Genomic DNA, 12,975 nt, shown 5'->3' on the forward strand with positions numbered 1-12,975 from the left:
ATACTTAAGCGTCTACCTCTTTTGCGGTTTCCACGTCTCTTTGGGTTCGGGCAAGCCAGCAGGCACGGAGAGAATAACCAAATATCAGTGAGTCATATTTTAACCGGACGACGCGGAAACCTCCTCCACCTACGAGGGCGACCCGCGTTGCCGAAAGCGCGGAATATGTGACGTCTTTGGTCCTGGGCTTACTACTGGTCAGAGCCGCTAAAAGCTTTTTTTTTAGTCGATACAAAATATAAGTGTCGCGAACCGTTTCAATTATGTATGAAAGTAGTTTTTGTTCAATATTTTAGATCAGAAAAGAAACAAATGCAGTTTATAAAGTACGGAAACAAGAAAAGACCCGTCGACAAACCCGCCACCAAGCGGTGAAAAAAACGGCGCATAGTACTAGAAAGGCGTAGTGGGATGAGGCTCCGACGAACAATGGGCTTAGAAAGGTCCCGGATGTACGCGGTGGCGCTGCGGTCGTATACCGGCTCGAGGATCCGACCGGTTCCGAGCGTTCCCAAGGCTTTCGGCGCGGGCTTGGCTGGCGATTTGACCCTTTGGCGGTATGGCAGCGCGAAGTGGCTCCCGTTCTGAACTGATCTTTACCTTGTGTTTGCCGTCGTTTGTGGCCAATGAAGGTTATGCCGAATTTTTTAATCGCGCGGCAAATGCAATGCGAGCTGCCCTGGCCGCCCGCTTCATACAGCCTAGTCAACACGTGCTTCAACACGTGCTTCACGTCAACACGTGGCACCCTCTCGAGCCGTCGACACTGAGTGCGGCAGCCGTGAGCGCTCGATGAGCTCACTACTTCACGGCCACTCAAGCCAGGACCTACGACGTCATGAAGGATGTTATTTTTTGCTTTTTTTTTTTAAGTCTAATTTGCCTATAACTTTTAAAATAAAGCGAAATTTGATAAAAGAAAAGTTTCTTTAAATTACTACGTTCAGTGCGCTCAGGTTCGGTCCAAATTAAAAACCAGTCAAAAAGTTATTGCAGGGCCACTTTAACGCTCCCAATGACGACAAACGAGCAAAAAACATGTCTTCAGCACGCTGCCGGCCAGCCTCTGCAACGCTCCAAAAGGTTAATTTTCCGTGTCCCAAGATGGTCGTCCGGCAGCCGCAATCACGGAGCGGGGAAGCGCAATTTAGCAATTGTCGTAGAGATCAGTAAAAAAATATGGGATGCATACCCTCCTAGCATCCATCAGGTAGGGATAAGCATTCTGTGCAGTCTATATGCCCATCAATATCAACGCATTAAGCCATCGCATGTAGCCATTTGCAGGCAGTCGCATCCATTCGAAGATCAATCTGGCCGTCGTCAGGCACCAGCTTTCGTTCTCAGCACACAGCCACTGTTGGTGGGCTTCGAGGCTGCTCGCATCTTCACCCTCCACAGGCGGGGCAGCCCCGGTCTGTAAATGTAGAATATGAATATGGCAGGTATTATTTGATAACACTTTATGTTTTGGCCGTGTAAAGAAAATCTGCATTCCATTTTCTAACATATCTGTTATGGAATAACAAGGTCAGGTGGAACGGCTCGAGTTCGCTGACTGAAAGACAGAGGGCTTAGCCTGAACCAATATCCTAGCAGCCTTCGATATTGGTGTGGGGGGAGAGAAGGCTGAACCTCTAAAGATGTCTTCAAATGATTCTCTGATTGCTTAACTCCAAAGTTTCAGGCTGCTGCACTTCAATATTGTGAACTTTTTCCAACATATATTTGCGCTGTCGCTAACCATGTTCCATTTGCCAATTTTTTACACGCCCCTTCTCCTCCAATCAGAACAGCACGAGAGTCCGCCGTGAACAGACTTGGCATCATCGTGTGTCATATATCCCCGATGATTGCCTTCCCCACTAAGATGCATTAAAGCCAAGGCTCGAGCACAAACTCATAGCATCGCTATATGGTCGCACTGCACGAACCCTCGTGCAGCTTGAGTATCTACTAGTACTGGTAAAAGCGAGCGAGTTGAAAATGAATACTTAAAATCGAAAAAATAAAGCGCGAGGGACAAGCACAGGACAACCACATAAAGCCTGGTTCAAACAGTTGCGTTTGACGGCGTTGCGGCTGCGAGAAACCAGGACATCCCTGCTGCTTATATCGCGTGCCAAGATGATTCTTTGAATTGGAATCCACGCTTCATACGAAGCACAGATGTGCCGGTGACTCGTTTTCGGTTCTAAACGCAACGCAGACAAACACACTCAAACGCAAGTGTCGGAACCGACCTTTACGGTACAGGCTCACAGTAAAGCTGTGAGCCCGAACCGTCTCGCGCGTCTAGCCTTCGCTTTAGTACATCTCAGGATGAGACGGAATGTATCATAATAGAACCGATGTGGTCTCACCATTCTCAGCAGAAGTGCGTGAGTAACCGATGCTATTTTCGTGGTCGCTTGCACGTAAACAACCAAGGAGCTTGTACACAACGCCGGCATTCATCTGACTTGAAAACAACTTGAGCGTTGGCTTGGCTTGGATGTCAGCTGCCCATTGTGCTTACTTGAACTTCACGAAATCCTCTAAATTGAGCAGGCTGCTTCTTGACTTCTGCTGTCGGCGCGTATGTCTGCAATTCGGCTGTTTCCGAGTTCGACGACTCGGAAATCATGGGTGTACCACCGCAACACCCTCTTAACACGATTTCGGTAGCCGTAGGGTATAAAAAGAATGTACGAAGGGTGTAGGCCTTTCCGTACACCCTTGAATATTCAAAAATCATGTAAAAATGGTGTAGGAAGGGTGTGAGCTCGGAAAAACACCCTTTTAACACGAACATGGGTGTTGAAATTTTTAGTGTGTACATAGAGCGTGGACTACTAAGCGCCGTTATCTCAGGTTCCGTGGTCCCGAGAGCATCTTTTCTGGTCTCTAAACTAACTTACATAGCCAAACCTCGAATCCTTAGCACAAGCCAGAACCATACGTAAAGTTTGTCTTGAAACACACTTTATGGAAGAAAGAAAAAAGAAAAGACGAAAATAGTAGCAACGGTGCGATTTCCTTCCTTCTACTGACGCGCACCCAAGCGGGCACGAGACGAAGAGGAGAACGATACGTTCTTCTTTTCTCGTTCAGGCAGACGCAAGAAAGGTAACGCTCTCCCGCCTCATCTTTCGTTTTTGTTTAGTACACGTTGGTGTCGGCGTTGTTTAGTTCACGTTGTTGAGTTGATTGAGCTCCAGCGGCAGCGGAATTAATTCTGTCTCTCAGTCGAAACGTGTAGAACATCTAGGTTGTATGGACGTTTTTACCACAATTTTGTCAAACGAGCAAGAGAGGACGTTAGAAACAGCCTAGCTCTGGAGCAGGGCCAGCAGCGCCGCCTAGACTGTGCTAAGAGGGCCGCCTCCGGATTGCGGAACGACGTGTGGACGTTGACGACGTTATAGAAACAGAAACCGCTGAAACTGCGTCCAGGCTAGGCAAATTTTCCTGCCGGGTGCCTGCATGCTTTCTGAGCTGAGTCCAGTTCTTTTTTACTTTTTTTGGTAACAAGTGCCACCCAGCAATCAATTGGTTCCGTATTTCTGCGTGTCAGCAACATAGCAGCAGCATTGCGACGACAGTATTGTGCGTTGTGAACGAAGACTGGAAATGTCTCCTATGTGACTATCTCTAGAAGTGTCACCTACAAAGCTTCTAAAATTCTTGAAATTTGAAGTCACAAATCAAAGGAAGTGAGGAGTTAAAAAACGGGAGAGAAAAACGAAAAAATAAAAAGGCGCGCGCCCGTAAAAATTTTTTGTTTTTGTTTTGTTTTTGTGGCGGGTGTTTTTTTTTTCTTTTTGCATGGTTATGGCTACAATTTGCCGCATTTTATACAATAAAAAAAATACGACCTTTGGGGTGTCAGTGCCCCTTTAAAGCGGCTTTTTGCATATCTTGAGCTGAGGTAAATAGGAAGTTTAATTATATTAAATTTTAGACTTCTTTGAATGCGCGTAAAGCGGAAAAAGGTGGCGACAGGCACATGAATGGCTTCAGAAATTGATGCGGAAGCGGTCACTTTTTTACAGTACGAACACTGGTGACTATGGCATACTACTTATTCTTAAAACAGCGAGATCGAATGTCAATATGACTTTTCCCAAACCCGTCAATTGTATAAGTTATTTGTGATGTCTGGTCCTTACTACCGAAACGATCGCAGTGCATTAATTAATGCGCCACAGAGTTCGAAGGTAAGGAAAAAAGGAATTTAGGCCCTTTCAATTATTGCACATCCGTGTGGTCTTAATTATCTCTCTTCCTCTCTCTGTCTCTCTTTCTCAAGCTTTTCCATACAGTATCCAAGCAGCAAACTCCTGTCGCGTCTGTCCCCCGGAAAAACAGTAATTGGAGTCGTGCTTTATAGGCTTACGCGCACGCACTTCCAAAAGTACGCTCGGGCCTGGTTCACAAAGGAAACTCCCTCAATTCCTCCTTTCCATTTGAGAAAGGGGGAACCCTTCTTCTTTCTGGGGGGAGGGGGTGGGTAGTGTAGAAACCTCTTCCTGTAGGTAGAGGGGAAGATAAGCGTACTAAACGGAATGAAGACAAGGGAACCGACAAGCAGTTTTCTTCCCGACAGAAGACGCCTATGAGTCGGCCGCATCTTCATCTGAGTGCACGTTCCCATACTCCATTATGCCTCACTGCTCTGAATACAAGGAGAAACTTGGCACGCAGCATTGGAACCACGAATATGGCGCTGACTCGGGTTTGTAGGCTGTCGTTTGTATGATGTATGAGCAGTGCGACCCCGGCTTAAGACGACAGTGCGATGGAAGCTGCGGGCTCGTTGGATTATTCATGCCTCTATGTTTTGCCACATGATCGCAACATTACCCACGCCCAGGGGGTGAGTCGGGTGAAGAAAGGGAGGTGGTTAATTGGTCCGGCGAGCGCGTAGGTCCAGCCGTGCTGATCGCTTAGGGATGAACGGTGTAGAGGGTTCGCTGCACGGTGTTCGAGAGACCTTCGGTCGTATACAGGCTCCATAGTGTGCATATTTTGAGCGCACGTTTTCGTGTTCTTTGCCTGCTTTTTGTGCTCACATTGACGCTATCAGCTTCCTCCAAATTATAACCATCGTTACTTTCCTTTCTGCCGTACAAGCAAACAGCCGGGACCTCAATAAATGCAACGCCTTGGCAAAGCATGGGTTCAAGATTTGGGCGAACATCCATCCGTGATCCACAACTTCCCGGCCAGACGACCGGAGCTTTGCTGATCACAGATTGAAGTTCCCCAATTTTTAAACGCGTTGACACACTCATACGCCCCCTCCTTCGCTAATTCAGGGATCTCTATACTTTCAAAGCATTATTCCATGACTTTCATAAGGTTTTCCGCCTTCCGCCCACAAAAATTCGATGACATGCTCGCTCCACCTTAACGGTGCAAACAGCTAGAGGCACCGCCAATTTTTATATGGTGAACTTTCTATTAAGCTCTACAAGCCACCTATTGGCCCCTATCAACATATCCTCTAAAAATATATATTCTCTCTCTGTGGAGGAGCTTGAACTGCGATTTTTGTTTCCTGTACTATCAATTTGCCCTTACTTTTTAAAACACCCACGTACTGCTGAGTGGGACACGTAATAAACTCGAAGCCACCGGGCGGTAGGCTTTGTGGATTCAATTCTGCGTCAAGTCTTGTTCAATTATCGAGCCATCAAACTCTTTCGTCGCTGTGACCGTATTGCCGCGACAGCACTGGCTGCCGGAGCGTTGGGACACATTCGATCTCTGCGGTTCCGCCACGTCAGCCCGGTCTGGCTGAACCAGCCGAAACGTCCCCGGAGCGAAAGAACCTCAATAACTGTTCGTAAACTTGTGGAAGTTTTTATTTCAGTTAATATTTCGGTACGAAATGTCTGACTCGTTCCGGAAGTCGCCTCCGCATTCTCAAACTTAGTTCCGGTCACCGCTTCCGTTCGATGCAGCTTCGGAAACCGAAGCTCGCGAGGTAGTGCTTTTGCTTTTCTTTTATTTTGATTCATCTTCCGTTTTGATGTACGGAGTTTGGCAGCGTTGATGACGTCTATCTTTTGTTTAACTGGGCGATTCCTTTGCCGCTGATATGATGGCCTAAAAATGAGAGTTCGGCAACGTCAAAAACGCACTTGTTGTTAAGTTTGAGTCCACTATCAGCGATTCGCTGGAGCACATGGCGCAATCGCTCCAGGTGTTCTTCTCTAGCCCTACCAAAACCTATGACGTCGTCCACGTAACACAAGACCCCTTCGTATCCTTCTAGAATCGTTACCATCATTTGCTGGTTGGAAAAACGTCTCGCGCCATGCAGCCCATTGAGAAGCTCCTCAACATGAGGAAAAGGGTGACTGTGAATGACGACAGCCTTATTAGCCTCACGAAGGTCCACACACATCCGAATTGATCCATCTTTCTTCTGGACCACAACAATGGGTGAAACCCATTCTGAGGCACTTATACGCTCAATTACTTCTGCTGTCTCAGTGCTTTTGCTTTCTTCAGTCACAGGCTTCCGCGCCATCAATGGAATGCGACGTATTTTATGCTTCACGGGCTGCACTGATTTCCGGATCTTCACCTTGTGAGTTAATCCTTCACGTGACCCAGCTCGGGAGAAAAGAGGGGACTGTATTCCTTCAAGGTCGTTGGAAGGCCCCGTAACGCTGGTGGAAGTCTCGCTACGTTATCATGGCCTGGAGGAGCAACTTGCGTCAGAACTCAATCGGACGTAGCTGCAGATTCCTGGGGTTGAAGACAGGACATCCACGCAGCCTCGATGGAGTCCGAAGACACGTCTCGCTCTGAGGCCCGTGCAGGTACAGTTGTAGGCAGTATTGTTCGCTTGTCGTGATGTTCAGGAGCTCCTGTCGAGCTGTGACCCGAAGATGATGGGCCAAAAGGCGACACTCTCTCAGAGCTTTGTTCAGAGGCTTCTGTCAAGCCTTCGGTTTCCGTATAGAAGCAGCTCATTGTTGATTCTTGAATCTGAAGATTCAGAGCTCTTACGGCATCCACTCCCAACAACGATGTGCCGGTATTCGATATATAAAACACAATCGTGGCTGAACGCCCCTTCAACGTTACTGTTATGTTAAACGCTCCAAGAACTTCCGTGCGTTGTCGGGAGTAGTTAAGGAGAGTAACCGGAGGTGGAATAATCTTTGCGTCATTTCTGAAATACTTCTGAAATACTTCCTTTTCGACGATAGAAACTGACGCACCGGTATTCAAAAGGAACTTAAGTGGTCTACTCTACACTTACGTTGATGTAAATTCCCATCCGTGAAGGTGTAGCAACATGCAAACCTGTGTCTCGACATCCTCTTCGCCGGAAAAGATTTCATAGATTCGCACATGACTGACGGCGGACAGGTCGGTGCCTGCTGCGGCACAGGCTCTGGAAGTGTCCGATCCGGCCGCAACCGTCGCAATTCTTTCCTCGAGCTGGACAGGTGTCGTACCTCTGACAGCGGTCCACCCCGAATCCACAATTTGTACATAATCAACAGTCGCGATAGGTCTCGCGTAGCTTAGGTGTTCGGGCTTGAAAGGCTCGCCGCGGCTGTCCAAAGGCAGTGGATGGAGTCGATTGCTGGCTGTTGTACCTCGGAGCGCGATAGTCAGATCTACTTTTGGAAAAAGGGATGCACTCACGTAGCTCTTGCTGAAATTGTGAGCTGTGCCGGTCGCCGTGACGCAGTGGAAAGTTCTGCCCCGCTAATCGACGGGAGGACGAAGCTCCACGTGAAGGTCGGTAGTCGACGGCCTGGGCGGCGTGCGTGACGTTGCTTGTGAGTTGCTTTTCTGTAGTTACGGTTATCTTTTTGGCTTCGGCCTTGACCCTTTAGACGTTCAGGACGATTTTCACCACTTGCTCGAAGGGAAGGGTGCTATCCAGGAGCAGCCGTCCTGGAATTGTAATATATAGCTCCCCAGCCGTTAAATGTTCCCGTATGTTTTTGTCCGGTAGAGAATCGAAGTTGACCGGAACTGCCATGTCTCGAAGCGCGGTTAAGGAATCTAAAAAGGATTCTCCAGGCAGTTGACGGCGCCGTCGGAAGCGGTGACGCTCCAGGCTAACGTCGCACAACCTTTTGAAGTGCGCGCTGAGAGCTTCGACAGCCTCTTGATAGACATTCGTTGTCAGCAATCTAGAAGTGGCTGCCGCTGACGTCGTTGCTGGTGACAGCACAGTGACAGCGAGGGAAGAAGGCAGGTTGTCGAAGACCCGCTGACCCTCTATTCCCAGGCATTGGCGGAGCAGGTATCGGCGGCGTTCCACGGGCAGTGCATAGGCACCAGATGCACCCATGTAACATTCGAACAGTGAAAGCCACCGCTCCCAGGGAATTTCCAGAGTCCTTGATTTTTCCAAGAAGTCTGGAGGCGGCTTGAGTTAGAATCCCTCCAGCCTCTTTCGCCAGAAAGGATGTGGTGTCTGGAGACCCGGAATGGAACGACTACACTTGAGCGCAGCTGCCACGAGACTCTCTCTTTAATATTTTTGGTAAAGAAGAGGAAGTAGAAAAGGGCAAAGGACAGAAGACGACGAAGTGACTGGAAAGTAATTAACTAAAAGATACAACAGGATGCCGAACAATCGCAATGCTCAGCAAAGTCTCACTCAAAACAATAACCCTAGAGGGTCAGGCACTGTAAACCACTCTTCGCACAATTAAAAAAAAAACAAAAAAACTCGAAAGCTATTAAAAAGTTCTTTTCTGTAAACTGTCCGGCATTGCGCCCTCGGTTAATTAAAGGCCTACGTCCAAAACAAACACAAAAAAAAGAACACGAATGAATTTGTTTTTTATTCTACAATGTTGTTGTTTTTTGTGTTTTTTTAGAAAGACGCTTTATTTGATGAAGTCGGGGGGGGGGGGGGGGTATCACATAATTGCACGAGAGCACGAGTACTCGCACTTATTGTCACTGAAATTTAAAACCTAAAATATGCAGCCAGACCTTTTATTGTAGTTCGTGCTTTGTACATCATCAGTTCAAAACCAACAATATGCATATAGTCACCGTAATATTTATGCATTAATCTAACAATTGAGGCCCGATCTGGACAGACCGCATATAACTGATCTGAGAAGCTGAGAAGAGAAGTGCGTACTAAAGGCAGCAAACATTTCTTACATTAATACAGAGATGCGCTTTTCAACGTAAATATCTCTATGTATTGCTGCTTCTCAATTTGAAACATAGCAAAGGAGCCGAAATGTATTTCTAATAAAATGTGTTCCTGTTCAAATTAACTTCTGAAGAAAATAACAATGGGGCTGGCGTTTTGATTTGAATAACGTTTGAACATCGCGCGACTCTGGCTTAGTGTGTCCACATTCACTTTATGATTTAGGCACCACGCTCTCCAATACTTCTTTGACCAGTGCCGAATTAGCGAGGGATTTTCACTGGAGAGCCTCCTTTTAGAGCGCAGCTCTTAGGCGCCCGTTTCCGGCTTGAGCGGCGTCGCCGTCGCCGTCGGCGTAACCAAGGTCACGTGACCCCAAGGTCACGTGACCCCCAGCCCACGTGACTCCCCCAAGGTCACATGACCCCTCCCAAGGTCACGTGACCCCCAAAATCACGTGACCCCCCCGCCCAGGTCACGTGACCCCCCGATGACATCATCGTCACTGATTGCGTCACCGGCATCCGCATTGTCATCATCACTGATGACGTCACCGGCATCCGCATTGTCATCGTCATCATCACTGATGACGTCATCAGTGACGCCACTGATTACGTCACCATCATCCGCATCGTCATCGTCATCATCACTGACGACGTCACCAACATCCGCATCGTCATCGTCATCACTGATGACGTCATCAGTGACGTCACTGATGTCGTCACCGGCATCCGCATCGTCATCATCACTGATGACGTCACCGACATCCGCATCGTCATCGTCATCATCACTGGTGACGTCATCAGTGACGTCACTAATGACGTCATCGGTATCCGCATCGTCATCGTCACTGATGACGTCACCAATGACGTCACGGATGACATCATTGGCATTGTCATCGTCACGTGACCCCCCTTTCGCTCAGTTGACCCCCCTCCCCAGTACCCTTCCCTCCTCCTCCTCAAGAGCTGCGCTCTAATTCGGCGTTACAGGGAGTTGTAAACGGCTTTCACTTTTTTTTTCAAAAATAATTCCGCAAAAAAAAAAAAAAAAACTAAAGGAAAGGAAAAAACGAATATGTACGAAGTTTCGTCGACGTTCATTTTTCTCAATAATAATTGTAAAAAATAAAAAAAAAAATGTTTATTGTTTGCATCGAACCTGGGTTCTCCCCGTATGAAGCGGGCATCTTTCCACATAGCTACACCTGCGAGTACTAGTTTTGAAAATTCGTTTTATACGAGATCCAACAAGTATCGCGTAGTGCGTATTATTCTGAACTGAATCCTGCGTCTGCATTTTACATATTTCTAGAACTGTCGTGGGGTACGTCTCTGGGAGTGAGTTAAGGTGCGGCAGCTTATTTTGGTACCGATTTTTTCTGTATGACTGATACAAGCCGCGGATAAAGAATTCCACTTTCTTAAGGCCCCTACGCACAGTCACGTTTGAAAGCGCTTCAGTGCGTTTGACCGCGCTGCGTCGAGAAACAAAAGCGAGCAACCGGCACATCTGTGCTTCGTATAATCATATGAAGCGTGCAATCCAAATTCAAGGAATAGCTTGAGTGGAGGAAGACGAAGCTACCCAAGCTACCAGACGTGTTTTTCTAAGCTCCGCTAAGTCTTCGGTAAACCTGAAGGTTTAATCACTTTGACGGACGGGACCGAGCCACTTGCTTCGGGCCTTCGCTCCAGGGCCAGGAACGAAGACCACGGTGAGGACCTGTAAGTCGGACAAGATGAAAGACATCTTTCTAAGCCCCCGAGGAATTCCTTAGGCCTTAGTGGAACACAATCGGGAGACACCAACGAGACGACTCTCCGTTTACGTGGCGGACTTCGTGGCGCCGCCAAGTGCTGCGAGCAGCCACCCAAGGCAGCAGATCGGCAGAAATGACCCAAGCAAGTCACTTCGGTCCGAGTGGATTCAACACAGAACAATACAAAATGATCAGCGCGACAGGCGAAACGTTTTACAATTGGGATACGTTACTGAATGACTTTGGAGCCCAAGTTAAGGCTTCGGTGGAATCTCAGATGAAGGCGCAAATGGAAGCACAACAAGCTCAGTTTCAAGCTCGGATTGAGTTACAACTGAAAGCCCAGGAAACTCAGCTTAGAACGCAGTTCGAAAAAGAAATGAGGGAACGACTCGACCCACACAAGACAGACAGAAAAAGGCCAAGGACGGAGGAACTCCAGCACGTAGACGAAACAGTGGCCCTAACAGAGCCACCCATGGAGCCGGACAACGAACAAGACGAAGAAAAGGAAGGACAATGGATAGAGGTCCGCCGCAGGAACAACGCGGGCGTGCGCAAGGTCAGAATCAAGAACGACAAGCCTAACACGAAGCTGGACATAGATCACCGAACTTTCAACCAGACCATGAAGAAAGCGGGAATCTCGCTTGAAAATGGAGCAAGAGCAAGGATTGACCCGAGAACCAACGACTACATTGTCACCACAAAGAACGAGGTGGAATATGAAAGGCTTTGTAACCTGAAGAAGTTTACGAATGAAAGAGGCGAAAGCACGGAAATCAAAGTGATACCAGGCCTCGCAAGCAACCACTCGAGAGGGGTCATATACCTGAGAAACCCGGGAAACGATATGGAAGCCCTCTGCGAAGAAATCATATGCAAGACGCATCAGGTCATTTCAGCGACCATAATTGGCAAGAAAAGAACAACAGTCCTATTAACGTTTGAAGGGAAGGAACCACCAAAGAAGCTAGCGGTTGGACTTATAATTCAAAAAGTCTTCCCATACACGCCAAGGCCGGTAGTCTGCTACCGTTGCCATAGAATCGGCCACAAGGCCGAAACATGCACAAGCAAGGTAGAAGTATGTAAGACGTGCGGAAAACCCCACCCAAACGGGCTAGACGCGCCATGTGGAGGGGACCCCACATGCGTGAACTGCAAGGGGAGACACCTGGCGCTCAGCAGGGATTGCCCGATGAGAGTCCCGCGGAAGGACGGCAAACCCACCTACATGCAAAACACTGAACAGAAAGGAAAAAGCGCAACTCCCACGGAAACGGAAAAACCAGCGAACAGTGCTGAAAAGAAGACATACGCAGCTGCAGCAAGAAAGAAACCTGTTGGGGAAATCAAAGACCCTCTCATAGCATTATTGCGGCAACTCACCAAGCTTCTCTCAGACGAATATGGAACCTGAGCTAAGAGACATAGCCCCAAAAAGAATGTATTGGATACTACAATGGAACTGCAGAGGAATTAAAGGTAAAATTAACGAACTCAAAACCAGAATAGAGACATGGGGAGACAAGAGCCCCGACATTCTTCTCCTGCAAGAAACGAGGCATGCTAACCTGAAGGTCAGGGGCTACAACACATATCTGAACAGGACGGTAATCACCAACACGAGCAAGCAGGAAAAAGAGGGGGTCGCCGTACTACTAATCAAGGAGACACACCCTCAAAGCCAAATTAACACGGATTTTGCTTGCAATGAGGACGAAGAATTGGTAGGAGCCACAACCACAATCGGTAAAAAAACCTACTCTTTCTTCTCCTTTTACCAGAAGCCGGGGAAAGGAGATGAACACTACAGATGGATTAAACGGATACAGAACATAACCCAGCATAAGAGCATTGTTGGGGGAGACTTCAATGCAGAACACAGCGTATGGGGAAACCAAGACAACAGAAAAGGGATGAACCTGCTTCACCAAATGCACGGGAACTCCTTCGAATGCCTCAACAAGCCAGGAGGAAACACACGATTAGGGAACAAGAACCAGAAGGACACAACCCCGGACAGCTCCTGGACGAGGGGGGTACCCGAAGTCGACTGGGAGGCCCACGACGA

The 12,975-nt window shown here is 47.9% G+C and overlaps 1 protein-coding gene across 1 annotated transcript; it reads left to right on the forward strand.

The window, feature by feature from the left end:
* Nucleotides 1-11,031: 11,031 nt before the first annotated feature.
* On the forward strand, nucleotides 11,032-12,331 carry LOC115309049. Its single transcript, XM_029967213.4, has one exon. The coding sequence runs from the start codon at nucleotides 11,032-11,034 to the stop codon at nucleotides 12,319-12,321; it is 1,290 nt and encodes a 429-aa protein (XP_029823073.2). The 3' UTR covers nucleotides 12,322-12,331.
* The last annotated feature ends 644 nt before the right edge of the window (nucleotides 12,332-12,975 follow it).

This window comes from Ixodes scapularis, unplaced genomic scaffold (assembly GCF_016920785.2).
Source record: "Ixodes scapularis isolate PalLabHiFi unplaced genomic scaffold, ASM1692078v2 PGA_scaffold0__279_contigs__length_252992795, whole genome shotgun sequence".
NCBI lineage: Eukaryota > Metazoa > Arthropoda > Arachnida > Ixodida > Ixodidae > Ixodes > Ixodes scapularis.